Raw genomic sequence first — 18,422 nt, 5'->3', positions numbered from 1 at the left:
TGATATGGTAACAAACTACTCTGTACCTTTAAACTGAGACAAGTTCAGCGGATGAGACTGGAAAGTCTTTCTTCCGCTCTCCCCTAGGTCGTACCAGAAAGACATATTAAAACAACTGCCTTTCGTCAAAGTGCCCGTCCGCCATCTTGCGTTATCGACACCAGGTAAAAAAATCCAAACCGGGCTCGTCCAGGACTGCTTCCCCTCTCTCCTCATTTTTTGGACAAAGGCAGTGTGAGCTATTGCAATCACTTGACGTCCGTCGTCGTCGTCGTTAACAATTTTTCAAAACTCTTCTCCTCTGACACTACTTGACCAATTGGAACCCAACTTGGTATGAATGTTCCTTGGGAAATCCTGCATTGAACTTATGTAGGAAATGTTTTACTGAAAATAGAACATAGGGGCCAAACGGAAGTTTTTGCATATATCTCCAAAACTGTTAGTTTTAGCCAACTTCTGATAAGATAAACGTATTCAGCATGATAATATCTGTCTGTAGACAAAGTTCATTTTAATTTGTTAACCCTTTTTGGAGTTATTGCCCTTTATGACCTTTTGTTTGCTATTTTTTATGTTATTTCTTTCAAAAATCTTCTCCTCTGACACTACCTGTCCAATTGGAACCAAAGTTAGTATGATTGTTCCTTAGGGTATCCGCATAGAACTCATGCGGGGATTTTAGATTCGCTGAAATACATGGCTGCCGTTACTAAAATAAAAATAGAGATCAGACGGTAGTTTATCGCATATATCTTCAAAAACCGTCAGTTTGTTTGTTTGTTTGTTTGTTTGTTGGGGTTTAACGTCCGAGCAGCAATATTTCAGCTATATTCAGACAATGAACATGTAATGGATGATAAAATGAACATGAAATGAAAAAAAAGGATGGGTCACAAGGATAATAGGGCCGACAAATTTAGATTGCCACTGGAAAAAGGGGGATGGGTAAGGTTGGGCAATTTAGCCTCCTGTGGCGGAGCGCAAAGGTTCCTACTCCTATCGAATACCACAGCAGGGTTCTTTAACGTGCGAGGAACGTGGCATCTTTTCCAACACGGGGCACCACTATGGTTTGCGGTCAGGTTTTCCGTATTATAACCTGACAACCCCAGCATGCAACACGCCAGGGGTACCCCATTCCACCACCTGGGGCACACATCCCAGTTGCTCTGTGGGCACAGCGCCTAGCCCCCGGCTAGGGTTCTGAGCATGTTTAGCTAAATTCTGTCTACCCCGGACTTGACTTTTTATGAGCAACTCGGCGGGTGTTTCTAGAAAAGCAGAGGACGCTTACCCTACCGGTGCACCTGGTCCATGCTCCCAGTTTTTAGTGGAGTCCGAGTTGCTCATTTACTTTTGTTACTTTGTATGTATGATTTTAGTTACTTTATGTTCTTTGTTGTGTGTGTCTGTTTTCCATGTCTGGTCTTTGTCCCTGGATTACATTCTTTTGATTACCGCTATAACCTTGTTTCCCTTGATTACTCTTTCCTATAGGGGACCATGGGTAACCCGATGATTTTTCTATATGTATGTTCCTATAGGGGACCATGGAAAACCCAATGTTATATCAATATGCATGTTCCTATAGGGGACCATGGTTGACCCGATGTTATATCTATATGTATATTCCTAATGGGAAGTTTCAATAATACTTGAATCGTGATTTATGAAATCATTAAATATTACCATTGAAAGGTTAAGCAAGTGCGATTACTATCAAATAAGAGATCATAATAATTACCATTGCCTTTTTCTTTGAAAATAGTCAGCATGTTAGGTTTCACCTACAAACAAATTATACTACTTATTCTTTGTGCAATTAAATTATCCCCAATCAAAAACCAAACTGCCAGTTGTTATATAAAATTAGTGCCTGATTAAATCTCCAGAAATGAAATATTATAAGAAAAAATATTTCGTAGTATTGAAATCAGTTATATTAATATTACATTAGTTACTTAATATAATATTGGTAATTCTGCGTATTTCTCCACTTAGGTTTGTCATAATTTTCGCCTCGAGGTTTCAATCTAAAATATTATATTAAGCAATAAAGTATTATAAATCATTTATTTAAGTATTTGTGTGCGTGTATTTGTGTGTAATTATTTAAGGATAGCTGATCGCCTATAAAACTTACTTTTTTCTGTGCAACCACGTTATCTGTAATAAAGTGAAAAAAGACAAAAAAAACTTCCAAATGTACGTGTAAATTAGTACGCAATCTGGCACTATTTGTAGGGGATCTCTGGTCACCGTTGAACGACAGAAATATCCTCCAGCTTTTGATTCTGGGCGATAATAAGATATCGAATCGATAACGGAACAGTACATGGCGCGATTACGGAATAAGGGGTGTGATATCAACCGGAAGTGTTTGATATGAACCGGAAGCGTGTGATATAACAATGTCATATCACATGGCTGGGGCAATTCTGGAATCTAAGGGAAAATATATAAATTTGTTCATGTTATTGTCATATTATCATAGGGTAAAATTTTGGCATTATTTTCTGTAAGTACATGATAAACGTTTTTATCAAAGTCCATTCAGCGCTGTTATAGAAGTTGTAGATTATTAGAACTAGGAAGAGACGAAAAGTCGAACGCATGGACGGACGGACGGCTCTATACGTATATGTATTTACCTTCCTCTTTTCAAGCAAGTGGGATTTAATATTTTGTTAAAAATCGAACTAATTTTAAAAGCAACTTTAATAAAATATGACTAATATCCCTTTCGTCTTTTACAGTCAAATCATAAATGGCTTGTCAAGCATGGCTTCTAGTATAGCCACTACACTATGAGACTGTTCACTATACTGTTTGTTCTTTGGTGTATCGTTATTTGTGGTTACTTCCTTTTAACGCTTTAGATGCTACATAACTAGTCAGTTAGCGCCAATTTTATATACCAAACCTATACTGTTAATATAATTTACAAACAATTAAAAGATTAATTTCTTTGTATGTACAATCATGTACCAGTATTTGTACCTGTAACACAATGGATTTTACTCGGGTTCAAGTTCCCGAAGAAAGTACTCAGAATTATAATAATGAAAAAGGTGAGAAGATTTTAATTATAGTTCAGTAAGTAAACAATTTATGAATGTTATAAAAACAAATGATTATGTAAAGAAAGCCGACAATTACCGGTATTAATGCAAAGAACCTGAATGTCTTACTCTGCCATAAAATTACAGTTCAAAGAACTTCTGGTTTATTCACTACATATAACTTTTTGTTGCAATTCTTATAACTTGACTGTTTCTTTATATAGTACTAGAAATGAATTACGTCGGAATCAGAAGGATTATATTTTAAATACTAGAATTAATGAAAAGCGGTTTAAGCTACAACACGAACATAATAAACTTGAGTAAAATTGTACTGAATTATTGCTCCTTGTTCAGATTGGATATAGTTGTTTCTATCTAATCCGTTCCTTTTCTTGGCATCTGATTAGCCTCAACTAGCTAATAAGGATTGAATGAAAATTAGCCGGGGTATTAACGATTTCCTAATTTTTTTCTCGTTCTACTGCAATATATCTAGGGGTGACTTTTGGCCTAATTCTGACCAAAGTCCATTGATTAAATGAGTGTTTACATATACTTAAAGGTTGTCTGTTTGCAATACATAGTTTTTTATAAGTACATGTGACCCCGTGCAGGTCCGGGTGTCAAAAGAATAGGCCTGCAGCAGCGCTAAGCTTGTCGTAAAAGGCGACTAAATAGTGCTCAGAAACCTAGCCGGGGGCTAGGCGCTCTGCCCACAGAGCAACTGGGATGTGTGCCCCAGGTGGTGGAATGGGGTACCCCTGGCATGGTACATGCTGGGGTTGTCAGGCTATAATACGGAAAACCTGACCGCAAACCATAGTGGTGCACCGTGTTGGGAAAAATGCCACGTTCCTCGCACGTTAAAGAACCCTGCTGTGGTATTCGATAGGAGTAGGAACCTTTGCGCTCCGCCACAGGAGGCTAAATTGCCCGACCTTACCCATCCCCCCTTTTTCTAGTGGCAATCAAAATTTGTCGACCCCATTATCCTTGTGACCCATCCTTTTTTTTATCATTTCATGTTCATTTTATCATCCATTTCATGTACATTGTCTGAATATAGCTGAAATATTGCTGCTCGGACGTTAAACGCCAACAAACAAACAAACAAACATATAAGTACATGTGTATTTGACGATTTTAAATTCTGCATGCACTACATGCACATAAATACCCCAAATTTAAGTGAAATGCCAAGCCTAGGTAAGCCATAGAAATCCAAAAGAATCCAAGACTGACAAATAATGTGGCAGTGGACATACTTAATACTGTATAAATGCCGACGGAAAGGTAACAAAACCATGGCTATAGACAAATGTATTATTGTGATCGAATGTGTTCCCGAGACATTTTTATTTTTTTTATCTAACAACTGTAGTGCCTGTGATTGCACCGAAGTGAACCGCTCATCATAAATTCCAAAAAATTATTCAGATGATATTGGTAAAAGACTTAAAAGACAAATAATACAATCATAAGAATACAAAAAATTACAAAATTTCTGTCAAAAAATACAGTCAAAAAGTCAAAAATAAGTGTGTGAATAATGCAAGACCATTGGATAAATTCGACGTAGAATACACTGTAGTATCATCAAAATCCATGAAAACAATAATGCAACATCAGAACTTCAAAAATATTGACGAAAAGTGAGATTGCATACCAAATCAAAAAAATTTGCAATAAAAATTATGACAGCTACGGCTTTCAATACTTTTTTTCTTCGAACAAAACCCTGTTACTACCTAACGAAATCGATTTTGGGGGGTGTCTAATATGGACAAATAATAATAATAATGTGAATAAATGCTAAATAATTGATAAATGCATGTACTAATTGGAATTAACAATAAAAATACTTTTGATGGAGTTTTGAAAACAAATGACATACGTACGCATTGAAAAAATTGTCATGTCAAGATAGTTAAAAATAGAGATGTAAACAAATATTTAACACACACGTAAACATCGTAAAGTATCATGAATCATATACAAACGATTACTTACTCCGTGATGAGCCAAAGTTTAACATTTAGGAAGAATATTTATGGAGTCTGACAAAGAAACCATGTGAAAAATGTAAACTTCCGGTAATCAAAAATATGGAACGCCGTTACGGCGATAAAAAGAACAATGTAAAAATTAGTAGACATGACACTCCCCGTCTGATGCCTAAAGCATCACAATCAATTTGAACAAACATAATTAAAAAGAACGAATAAGAATTATGAACAAAGTAATTGTTAATGCCTTTAACAACTCAATTGTATGGAATCAACAGTACAAGTTCTGCAACTGGTCTTGTGTATGAACGGATACCATCTTTTACAACACGAATCTCACAAGAACGAACTAAGCCATCGGATCCCGGATGAGTATTTGTCACTATAGCTATTTATTGGCCAAGAGTTTCTGGGTAATTGTTTGTCTCTCATTAGAACGACATCACCAATTGAAAGGTTTCTACGAATATCTTTCCACTTCTGACGAGTTTGTAGGCTTTGCAGAAATTCCATGCGCCAACGCTTCCAAAATCGTTCAGCTAGAACTTTCACACGTTTCCACTGTTTGACGTACATATCGTTTGGACAAGGGTTGCTTAGCTCAACAACTTGTTGTGTTTTTGTGTCAGCAGCATTGAAGGAGACAGTGGAGTAGGATTTTCGGAGTCCGTGTCTAACAGTACCAATGGCCTAGAGTTTATTATTGCAGTGACTTCCGCTAGAAAAGTTATGAGCATTTCATGGGTTAAGCTCTGTCCTGGAACATCAAGTAGCAAACTGTCTAATATACGTCGTGTCATTCCAATGACCCGTTCCCACACACCTCCCATGTGGGAAGCGCATGGAGGATTGAATTCCCATGTGCAACTAGTGTCATTCAGGTATTGCTTCAATTTACCGTCTTCCACATTAATCGGTGTTATCCCAAGATGCTGAATCGAACCTATAAAATTTGATCCTCTATCTGATCTGAAATGACTGACTGAACCTCTGATCGAAACAAATCTTTTCAATGCCATAATGAATGATGAGGTACTCATCTCCTCAACAACCTCTACGTGTACACCTCTTGACGCTAAGCATGTGAACATGACTGTCCATCTCTTATTGTGTGAAAGGCCTTCTCGGGGGCGACGAACGACCACCTCCCACGGACCAAAGCAATCAACTCCAACGTTGGTGAACGGTGGGCATGGAGCTAATCTGTCATGAGGTAGATCCGCCATTTTCTGATTACATAGAGGACCTCTGAAATTTCGGCAAACGACACAATGATGAATGATCGATGATACTAACGATTTACCACCTGTTATCTAAAATCCCGCTGAGCGGATGGCTCCGTGAGTGATATGACGACCTGTATGATATGTTGTGTCATGAAAGTGACGGACGAGAAGACTAGCAAAGTGATGACGACCTGGAATGAGAATTGGATGAGCTTCTGCTTCCGGTATGTTTGAATGACGAAGTCGTCCATCAACACGCAACAGTCCATCTGAGTACAAGTAAGGAGAAAGTTCAGAGATATGACTTGATCTTTTTCAAAGTCTTCCTTCCTGTAAGCACGAAAGCTCGTCGAGATAAGCATCTTGCTGAACAAGTTTAATGATTTGATTTTGGGCTTCTCCGAGCTCGATAGGTAAGTTTGAATTGTCACATAATTGCCAGCCAACACATTTGAAGCGATTTGCATACGATTTTGCTACATGTTTCAATCTAGCGATAGTTCTGATTAGACGTTTCCATGATGAAAACTTACTGAATTTCTCACTCATAGAACTCCTTATCTCCGTGTCAGTCTTACAAGTTTGAAGTTCAATTTCCTTACGGATCTCTTTGTCGGCTTCAGGATCCTGTAATTCTACGAATTCACTTTCCTTGTGGAGTGGACTTTTCAAAAAGTTAGGTCCAAGTAGCCATGATGATGAGGACATTTCGGAAGGCGACAACGTCCGAGTGCCTTCGTCTGCTGGATTACTGTCGGTGTGTACATAGTGCCACTGTGATGGTTTTGTAATCGATCGTATCTTCTGAACACGGTTAGCTACGTAATTGAAAAATCTCCTCGTCTGATTATTTATGTAGCCCAATACAATTTTGCTGTCACTATAGAATCGGAATTCACTAATGGGCAAATCAAGATGAGCTGATACTATTTCCGCGACTTCAGTCGAAAGAACAGCTGAGCATAACTCAAGTCGAGGTATACTATGTCCATGTACCGGGGCTACCTTAGACTTCCCTAGTAGAAATCCCAACTCAATATCCTCATGATCGGCTTCAGAACGAAGAAAGGCGACGGAAGAAATAGCATTCCCCGACCCATCACAAAATATGTGTACAGATTTCTGATTCGACTGAGCAAATGAACCTTTCAGGTAAGTACGAGGAATATGCAAATTACAAAGTTCACTCAAAGAAGATGTCCATCGATTCCAGAGACTCAAATACTGTTCCGGTAACGGCTCGTCCCAGTCACTTGTTGTACTAATCAAGTGTCGCATCAAGAGTTTACCCTCTAGTACAACAGGTGTTAGAAATCCCAAAGGGTCAAAAATCGAATTTATAGTTGACAATACTCCACGTCTCGAGAATGGCCGATCAGAAGTATGGGTTTCAATAACGAAAGTATCAGTTTCTAAATTCCACGTAACACCAAGACTGCTGTACTGGTAGAGGCTCACTAGGAAAGTGTTCCAAACCTTTGGCTAAATCTTCTGACGGAAATGCTTCCATTACTTGCTTATGATTCGATGCTATCTTATGAAGTCTCAATTTACCTTCCTTCTGAAGTACATCTTGAGTCCGTTTGACTAAACTAATGGCTTCTGTATCCGACTCCTGAGACGCCAAGCCATCACCCACGTAGAAATTAGAACAAAGTTTTTGACATCCCAATCTTCACCAGTTTGGCTGACTGTTAACTGTAGGCCATATGTAGCAATGGCAGGAGAAGAGGTGCTTCCGAATATATGCACGCACATACGATATTCAATAAGTGGATTATCCATGTCGTTACTATCATGCCAAAAGAACCTTAAGTAATTCCGGTGTTCCTTGTCCACCTTAAAGCTGTAAAACATCTGTTCAATGTCGGCTACAACTGCGACTTGTTCTCTCCTGTACCTCAAAAGTATACCAAGTAAACTATTAGTTAAATCAGGACCACTGAGTAACACATCATTCAGACAGATACCATTAAACTTAGCTGCTGGATCAAATACGACGCGTATTTTGTCCTTTTCCTCTGGTGGTATACGCCAAATATTGGTAAATACCAAGCTTGTTCGTCGTTTTGTAAGGGAGGCGCCTTTTCCGCATGACCGTTCTCAAGCATAGCTTTCATGAACTGAAGAAAATGGTTCCGCTTGACTTCATCTTTCCTGAGAGACTTGTCAAGATTGAATGCCCTTCGCAAAACTCGTTCTCGGTTGTTACTCAACTTCGGTCTGTCATCTCTGAACGGTAGTGGGCATGTCCATTTTCCATCGGATTCGTCCTTCCGAAAGTTCCTGCTAACTTTGTCAAGAAATAATCTGTCATCAACTGACAATCCGGGTTTATCATCATCCTTATTTCTAAGAAAGACATTTTGATCTAGCTCCTTCAATGAGTTTTGTCCATATCTTAGATCTGAGAAAACTTCTAAAGAGTATGGTGATTTCTCACGAACCTTGTGGTGACTATTACAAGGCTCAAGCATTGTACCACGCCCATCTACTAGTACGCTAGTCTTGTAAACTGACATATCATCCGAAGTGTGAACTTTGCCTAAGCAACTCTCTCCAATTAGTGTCCAACCTAGAGCAAGCTTCTGACCATAGGGAGTATCTGCAGGTCCTACACGATGATCAAGGACATGATGAGCTCTAATAACGTCTCTTCCAATCAACATAAGTATAGGAGTATCATCCTCAATTACGGGTATGAGATGTGCAATATCATGAAGATGACTGTACCTCAGAGCTACAACTGGGGTAGGTATTTCAGTACGATTCTCAGGTAAACTATTACACTCAATCACAGTGTGTATATCCAATTGGTTAGAACTTTCTAATGACTCAATGACTAAATTGATCATTTTCCTTCCTGACGTATTCACTTTGCCTGAGCATGAGGTTAGAACATATTCAGTATCATGATAGTTTCCTTGTAACTCATCGAAGAGCCTTGAACGAGCGAGTGTTCTATTACTTTGATCGTCGAGCATTACATATAGACGAATAACATTGTCAGGTTTCTGTTTCAGATATGCTTTTGCAATGATAACCTTAGCACATGATTTTCCAACGTAGGGACCACAAATACAAGTACAATTGATATTCACATTATTCTCCCCGCCTTGAGCGGAATAACTCGAGTTACGAGTTAAATTTCGCTGACGAAACGTTGATTGACTTAGAAGAAGCAACGGAGTTTTCTGGTAAGATTGATCTTGGTACTTGTTGATCAATGTGCAGTGCAGTGGGATGATCTTTGCTATAGCAAATCTCACATTTGACATTCTTGTCGCAGTTCCATTTATAGTGTGAATTAGAATCACAACATTTAAAACAGTTTCTTTTCCTTGAGAAATCGTTTCCTTTTCTCAATAGGTTTGGCTCTGAATGCTCGGCATTTGTTTAACGTATGATCCGTTAAATGAAGAGGACACTTGTTCTTTGGTTTGGAGGTATTGTCATTAGTACTTGTTTCAGTCTTTCTTACATGAACGTTCCTGTTGTGTAAACTCTTATCGAACCTACTCGTGTGACTATCTCTACCTTGAGCTTGATTTCCTGAATTACTTTCATAGAAAAAGCTAGAGTTGTTTCGTACCCTACTTTGTTCTCTTAAAAAGTCTACAAAATGTCCGAATCTTGGATAAGACACCTGATATGTTTCCATATTCTTGACTGCAGAATTTGTCCACTTGTAGATTATGAGGTAATTTGTTGACCAATGGGGTCACTCCAATATTGCTGCTCGGACATTAAACCCCAACAAACAAACAAACCAATCGAAGAGTCATAATGGCTAAGTTTGTTTGTTGGGGTTTAACGTCCGAGCAGCAATATTTCAGCCATATTCAGACAATGAACATGAAATGAAAAAAAGAAAGGATGGGTCACAAGGATAATAGGGTCGACAAATTTTGATTGCCACTGGAAAAAGGGGGGAAGGGTAAGGTCGGGCAATTTAGCCTCCTGTGGCGGAGCGCAAAGGTTCCTATTCCTATCGAATACCACAACAGGGTTCTTTAACGTGCGAGAAACGTGACATCTTTCCCAACACGGTGCACCACTATGGTTTGCGGTCAGGTTTTCCGTATTATAGCCTGACAACCCCAGCATGTAACACGCCAGGGGTACCCCATTCAACCACCTGGGGCACACATCCCAGTTGCTCTGTGGGCAGAGCGCCTAGCCCCCGGCTAGGTTTCTGAGCACTATTTAGTCGCCTTATACGACAAGCTTAGCGCTGTTGCAGGCCTATTCTTTTAACACCCGGACCTGCACGGGGCCATAGTGGCTAAGAAAAGGTGCCATACTTTCGTCAGATTTCATTGCATCAATCTCTGAAGCTAAGATCATAGAGTTTTTGAGTATCCTTCTAATTTTGGGAAAATTCTGAATTCTCCTTTTAAGCGAAAGTTCCATCATTTTAGGGTATCCATACTGTTCCTGAAGACGCGTCCATGCTCTCTCAAGACCTAATGAAGGATTCGAAGCATTAGAGGACTTTATACTGACAATGTGTTTTCTAGATTCTGGGCCAGAATATTTCAAAAGAAAGTCAAGCTCCTCCTGTGGTGATACTTCTAATTCCTGCATAACTGAACGAAATGAAATTTTCCATGATAAATAAGATTCTGGTCTATCGTCAAAGGCAGTTAACCTATTGAGCAATAGGTCTTTCTTAAGCAGGTATTTTGTAAAGTCAGTTGCAATTGGAGTTTGAACATGTTGTATTGGACTTGGATATGGGTATTAGTATCTACTACATTTGATGCATCATTATTGTTTTTATCGATTTCACCATCTAGGTGCACTTTCAACATGGTTTCACTCAAAGTATCTACATATTCATCGGTGCGTTGTCTAGCATTTGTTGTTTCTGTAGGTAACTGAAACTCCACTGGTGATTTTGGAAACACAAATGCAAATCATCAAAATTTTCTAACGCTTCTGATTCTGCCATGGCCGCTGCAACTTCATCAGTGGCCTCAATAATTTCTAATTCAGTAGAGGCCCCGTGCAGGTCCGGGTGTTAAAAGAATAGGCCTGCAGCAGCGCTAAGCTTGTCGTAAAAGGCGACTAAATAGTGCTCAGAAACCTAGCCGGGGGCTAGGCGCTCTGCCCACAGAGCAACTGGGATGTGTGCCCCAGGTGGTGGAATGGGGTACCCCTGGCGTGATACATGCTGGGGTTGTCAGGCTATAATACGGAAAACCTGACCGCAAACCATAGTGGTGCACCGTGTTGGGAAAGATGCCACGTTCCTCGCACGTTAAAGAACCCTGCTGTGGTATTCGATAGGAGTAGGAACCTTTGCGCTCCGCCACAGGAGGCTAAATTGCCCAACCTTACCCATCCCCCTTTTTCCAGTGGCAATCAAAATTTGTCGACCCTATTATCCTTGTGACCCATCCTTTTTTTTCATTTCATGTTCATTTTATCATCCATTTCATGTTCATTGTCTGAATATAGCTGAAATATTGCTGCTCGGACGTTAAACCCCAACAAACAAACAAACAAACAAACTAATTCAGTAGACAATTCAGCCTTTTCTCTATTGACCTTAGCCTGTTGTTCATCCAATAAGTGTTGTTTCTTTTTCATCTCTGCTGCCATAGTTACGTATTTAAGTCTAGCTTTTGCTGCTTCTGCTTTAGCTTTCGATCGAGGAGGGTTCTTTAACGTGCGAGGAACGTGGCATCTTTCCCAACACGGTGCAACCCTATGGTTTGCGGTCAGGTTTTCCGTATTATAGCCTGACAACCCCAGCATGTAACACACCAGGGGTACCCCATTCCACCACCTGAGGCAAACATCCCAGTTGCTCTGTGGGCAGAGCGCCCTAGACCCCGGCCAGGGTTCTGAGCACTATTTAGTCGCCTTTTACGACAAGCTTAGCGCTGATGCAGGACTATTCTTTTAACACCCGGACCTACACGGGGCGTGGTAAAGAGGGGCAAGGCTGTAATCTTTTACACATTTTTAACATACGCTTTGGGTTCCAAAACCCGGAATCTTCGTCTGGATACGCTTTGATACATGAACGTGTAGATGCACTAAAGTAATTGGAAATGTGTTTATTGATGTACAGTACATTGTATAAGCTGACAGCGATAGTGTTTTTTTCGGGGGAGGATATCTGTGTAGTTTTACAGCCATTCTATAATATGTGGGGCAGGCATTGCCTAAATCAGCGAGCACCGTGAGCTTTACCATACATGTACCGTCTGTACGAAACTCGTACAAATAAAAAAGGACCTTACAAAGGGGAAGGGGAGGTCAACCCGGATGAAAATTTTTGCTTCGCAAATGCAATATTTTCATTTATATTTTAGCAGCAAGCGAAGTCAATATTTTTATTTGAAAATCTGTCTTCTTAATTAGTGGGGGAGTTTTTTCCAATAAATGTATAACACGAGAAAAAATGTTTTTCCATAATTCCAACCATATCCCTCTTTCCCCTCGCCAGGGGCGGATTCAGACGGGCGTGGCGGGCGTGCGTCCCCCATAAAATTTGCAAAGCATGGGTTTTCAGGGGTAGATTTAGGCGCTTTTAGGTTGAAACTTTAATTTCTCGCTAATTTTACCACAAAGGATATCTACATTGCACCCACTCTAGAAGAATATTTCAAAAATATAACATCAAAAAAATTTTTGCCTCGTTCCGCTCGGCAAAATTTTGACTGTGCGCGCCCTAATCTATTATCCTGGATCCGTCCCTGCTTGCCTTCAAAATGGTCGATAACTTTAAAGCGCTTCGCAACACTTTACATATTTTATCCCTTAAGGGCGTCTCTAGCAACATTCTTTTCAGTTTTATCCTGCCAGATCAATCTGTACAGATACCGTAAATATTACAGTTCTCCACAGATGGAGGGAATATTTTACACATATCATGTGACGTAAACAAAATTCAGACGACAGCTGGCAGTTCCAAACAAGAAAATGATTGCCTTTCCTATGTTAGAAAAAACTATGCTTCCATTTGGATAATATAATCGGAGTTATATTTCTTTCCAAGGCAGGTTAGGTTCTTGACAACACCGACAGTGGAACAGCGGAGATAATTACACGTGCGAACATCCACGTGTTAAAACATCATATTCACTTCTTTTAATTAGAGGAAGACTCGAAAACTATCAGAAAAGATGAATTTATTTGTACTGAAACGTATCTTCACCTATGTATTTTTATTTGTTTGGGTTATCATTTATTTGTTAAGCGATGAATTTTCTTCGTATGGACAGTCATGTTTTGTTACTTCCGGGAAACGACTTTTTTTCGTTAGTATATTGGGGAATCTTCAAGGAAATTTAGATAGTACATGTAATAATCGCAGAGCTCACACCGCTTCTCGGTGATCGCTATTATTGCATATGCTGATTACAATACATGCTGCGGTAAACAGTATATTTTTATTAACACAAACCCTTTAACATATGGCCAAACTAACCAGCCCTAAAATCTCAAAAATCAAATATTTCTTCAATATTTCCTCTTTTGAAAAGGCAGCTGAAAAGGGGAAATTCAAAACCAGATTTCTTGCTATTTTCTGTTTCAAAATTATTTTTTTTAGAAAATGAATACAATCATAACGCTAAAGCATATGTCCAAATAACTTCCGGAGACCTGCTTAAGTTTAGGTTATATTTCTATTGACTATTTGCGTTAGAAATGACTGCCGTCAACGTACTTGTAATCTATCTATCTTCATACGATATCATAACATACAAATCGAATGTCGTTTCTCAAAGAAGATAACGCGAGCTATGTGCTCGAATCGCTAACGACTTTTAATCTTTAGTCGTTTTATTTTATTTTAAATTTATTAATTTAATTAGGTAGCAGCTCCGTACTGTCGCTGCCTTACGAAAATAACCTCATCGACTTTCTTTACATTTATTCTTGTATGTCAATGAAACCGAAATCTTACTGTAATGCCCCTGTCATAACATAGGGCATATTCTTTTACTTCTGTTCGTGCGTACATGTAAACCTATCTCACATTCATGTACATGTATACATGATTTGAAAGTTGGTATGCAGCTCGGACACAGCAGGTTTTACCGAGTGACAATGCTTCCGGTCAGTCGCCAAGCAACTTTTGTCAGAAGAAACAGTCACAAGTTGGTCATGTTTAATGGTTTAAAATCTTTTAACACTCATCAGTCCAGGATTCTGTCAACATTTATTAAAAACGTGTTTCGTTAATAAGAAACATTCTGGTTTGGAACTCAATGATTCATCATCTTTTCTTCTGCATTTCCCTAGAAATGTGGAGTATTTGGGGGTAAGTTATTTTTGCATTATTTTCCAGGAGTGTTTAGTTTATCCCTTCCATCTATGAATATGTCTCAACTGTTGGATATTCTGGTATTGACTTCTAGTTAAAGACATATTTTGGCATATATTGTCTCAAGTTATACAGTTAGTTAATGTGGAAAACTTAGGAATATATGAAGTTTTGAAAAAAAAAAAATGTACCGACGAGGCACAGTCGAGACCGGGCTTGTTAATCTTTTTAAGCTCTTTACTTTTTTCTCCACCCCTTGTGACCGGCTGTATATAGACTTTGAGCCGGCGTCGGAACTTTAACAAGTAGAAAATATTCTATATTCTGCCCATTAGTTTATATTTGTTTATATATATATTTTTTTTTTGCGGGGGATATAATTCAGTTTTAAAAAATTGTCGAAAGAAAAAAGAGACATTTATGACAATAAGATTCAGTATGTATTCCAACTACATACTATTCTCAGACTTCTCTTCGTACCGTGCCGAGAATCGAAAAAAAAAATTCAAAAAAAGCGGGTTGGAGAGGGATCGAGAAAACAGAAAAAAATCAAAGGATGTAATGAATCACAAATTATCAATGAAGGGATACTATGATCGGTTAGAACATTCCATGTCCAAAGAAATTCAGTACGTATAATCTGCATAAATACAGAAACCGAAAAATGCCTTTTGATGGCATGAAAAAGGTGGTCGTGATACGCTTAATTTACTAGTTAATAACTGACTTGATCCCCTTCTTTTATTCCCTAATTTGTGTGCTGACTTTCCTGAATGACAAAGTTCGTGTTGTTTTGATTTTCATTTTGACATTTTATGGTTTCATTTCCCTTTTAATGTTTTTAGCCATTTTTCACGGTTTTATTGTGATATTTCGTTGTGTCGTCGCATTATTGGACTATTAAAACAATTCCATTCAAACTTGTTTTCGGCAAGCCCTAGAGAGATTGGTTCTATTTTATGATTTCTGATGTTATTTTTTTCTAGTTATGTTGTTTTCTGAATCTGCCACTTCAAAGTGTTACTGAATCAGTGCACATCTTTACAGTATATTCTATACTGGTTTATAAGACAGTACTTTCACTGAAAACTGTATCCATGATAGTTAACATAAACATGATTAAAGTAGTCAAAAGTTTCATTTTAATATTCAAGAAATAGCAGTACTCAGAAAAATAGTTTTATGTTATACTTTACTATAACAAGAAAATACACATAACGAAGAAATGTAACGCCATACTCAACACAAAGAATCATGGCAATTAAGTATGTCACTTTTCATTTTCAAGAAGGAACGTGTATAGTTCGAACATTTACATATTCCAAAACTTGTCTATGCATTTTTCCATTTTATCCGCCAAGCACCGATTTATTTCGAATTCTCTTGAATACGCTTCCCTTTTCAACTCGCTCGTTATCTTTTTCTTAGGTGGTGGACCCGCTAAGTTGTCATCTTCATCTACGTTTATTGCATGCCTTCTGAAATCATAATTTCTTTTACTCACCCGATCTCTCTTCTCACCAGCCAAGCTGCCTTCTCTTTCAGCTCATCTCCTTTCATCTAATCTTCTCTTAATTTCCTATGGCAGCCTCTCATTCTCACTCCTGGTTTTCAATGTATATTTATTCCCCTGGACGCCCACATAATAAACTTTTTCCCGAACCTCGCCTTTTCCATCATCATCACTATTACATCTTGAAATTAAATCTCTTTTTTCGTCGCATCTTCTTTCATCAATCTTTTTTTCCGTCGTGGCTATAATATGATTCAACTTCTCTACTATTTCCCTCTATCCCTTCATTATCACTAACATCATCTCCCATCATTAGCCATGAATAAATTTTATTCATGCATTTCATACGATGTACATGACGGGACTTTATACAATTGTCTGTCGGTCCGTTCTCGTGTCCGAGTTAAACCGTAACTCGAGAACTTCTTCAATTAATAACTTCATTTATAAAAAATGTTACAATGGTCTAATGGTATCTATACTTTTTTTCGAAAATTTTATACCACTACATATCAGATTAGTGTTTTTTTTTTTTTTTTGGTGGTTATTTTGTTTTTGCTGCGAAGCAAAATAAGAATCGATGGGGACATATAATGGTGGGTAAAGAAAAAAAAACGATAGGGAGCGGCTGACAAGCTGACCTAAAGGTGGGGCTACGAGGGGATCCGCTACAGTGATATCCAATGATTTACAATATAATCAAACTTTTGTTTTCACTAGAGGTGAACCCCTGATCCTTCGTTGGATTCATATATCTTAGTTTCAAAAGATGCACAATAACGGCTTCACACAATACTACAGTTTCTACACGCACATTTTCCGACAGTTTTTAACAAATATAAGGTGGTTTTATAAAAAAATATTGCTTGATAATTTCTTTTTTTTAGAATAATCATCTAGAATCAGCCATCTAGAATTGACATTTATTTTTGCAGTTAGCTTTCTTGAACAAAAATAACTAGGGTCCCTCCCTATTCCGTCTTCCCTTTTTTATAACTTATTTGCAGAACCAAGGAATTCCGGCATGGAAGTCATTCTTTTTTTGAATATGCAAATGACAGCTTTGACCAACTCCCGTTTTTATTATTTTTTTTATCCGCCCAAGGAATCTCTGGACCCCAGACCCTTGGCAAAATGGTCCATATTCGACTGTATTCAAATCTTAGATTTAACAATATTAAATTTCCAAAACTTCGTAGCATATGTGAAATTTTGTGCGACCAACGAGATAAGCATATTGAAAAGTCAATTTAAAAAGTACCTGAGCGGACAACTTTTTACTCTTCACCGGAAGAGTCCCCGAGGCCGGACTAAACCTTCTCTCCATGATGTTTATTTTCCTCATGAGCTGTTTCATTTCTTTGTTGGTTGTGATATACCCCCCTTTCGTGACTTTTTTTTAATATGCCCGCTCCTCTGCCTTTTCAACTTTGTAAATTCTTTGCTTCTGTACAGGTTAGCCGCTACAACTGACAGTTTATATTAGTTTTTTTTTTCATACATTAATGTAAAAGTAGTGGCCATTTCCTTCGATTATCAAGATATATTCTTAAAATAAGTAACTGTTCTACATTGATGCTTCTACATGTGTTTTGCTACCCTTATCAGCCATTCTTGTCAATTTCAATCGAGTGCTCCCATTAAGATAGACCTCATGGTCTTTTATCAATAGGGTATTTAACTAAAAAGAAAATACAATATATATATGAACACAATTATTAAAATTATTTCTTTTGAAATAAAAGAAAAACGTTTGGAAACATAATTTAAGTCTTTTCTGCATCAAACTGCATCCCTCCTCCCTCGTTCTCCTCTCTCTCTCTCTTTCAAAGCAACTAAAATATGACTGAATATATGTGAGAAAATAAGTTTCTCTTTAGTTTTTAAATCGCTTTCATCATGGACAGAAAAGAAACAATAGTTGCTATTATACTAATGTTATACGTACAATGCACACTTCAACAGTTCCCACCTTTGCATTTGTTTGTTTGTGTGTTTGTTGGGGTTTAACGTCCGAACAGCAATATTTCCAGGAAAAAGTAGTGTTTTGGAGGATAGTGATTTTGTTAAATCATATGAGTTATATAATATCAATGACTTTACTTCCAAAACTATTTCTTATGTTATAAACTTCAGAAATAATGACATTCAAAGTAAATTTGAAAATATTTTATACAGAAATTATCCAAAAGCTTTATTTGATGAAAGGGACAAAATAATAGATATTTCTATTTCTTTGAATCGTTTGTTCGTTTGTTTGTTTGGGGTTTAACGTCCGAGCAGCAATATTTCAGCTATATTCAGACGATGAACATGAAATTGATG

The 18,422-nt window shown here is 38.0% G+C and overlaps 2 protein-coding genes and 1 long non-coding RNA gene across 3 annotated transcripts in view; all 3 read right to left on the bottom strand.

Moving 5' to 3' along the window:
• LOC148596555 (uncharacterized) overlaps positions 1–5,161 on the bottom strand; it is a 29,526-nt gene extending 24,365 nt beyond the window's left edge. Inside the window, exons 1-3 of the long non-coding RNA XR_015919041.1 lie at positions 5,079–5,161; positions 2,147–2,169; positions 1,748–1,790 (exon numbers count right to left, since the gene is read on the bottom strand). This is a non-coding gene — a long non-coding RNA (uncharacterized LOC148596555). The remainder of the gene's footprint in view (positions 1–1,747; positions 1,791–2,146; positions 2,170–5,078) is intronic.
• Positions 5,162–5,670: 509 nt separating this feature from the next.
• LOC148596554 (uncharacterized) lies at positions 5,671–6,300 on the bottom strand. Its single transcript, XM_088564293.1, has one exon. The coding sequence runs from the start codon at positions 6,298–6,300 to the stop codon at positions 5,671–5,673; it is 630 nt and encodes a 209-aa protein (XP_088420419.1).
• Positions 6,301–6,615: 315 nt separating this feature from the next.
• Positions 6,616–7,578, bottom strand: LOC148596553 (uncharacterized). Its single transcript, XM_088564292.1, has one exon. The coding sequence runs from the start codon at positions 7,576–7,578 to the stop codon at positions 6,616–6,618; it is 963 nt and encodes a 320-aa protein (XP_088420418.1).
• Between the last annotated feature and the right edge of the window lie 10,844 nt (positions 7,579–18,422).

The sequence above is a fragment of the Perna viridis genome, chromosome 15 (assembly GCF_037379345.1).
Source record: "Perna viridis isolate PV_CMFRI_1.1 ecotype Kerala chromosome 15, ASM3737934v1, whole genome shotgun sequence".
In the NCBI taxonomy this organism is placed as follows: Eukaryota; Metazoa; Mollusca; class Bivalvia; order Mytilida; family Mytilidae; genus Perna; species Perna viridis.
This window is presented reverse-complemented; position numbering and strand designations above follow the sequence as displayed.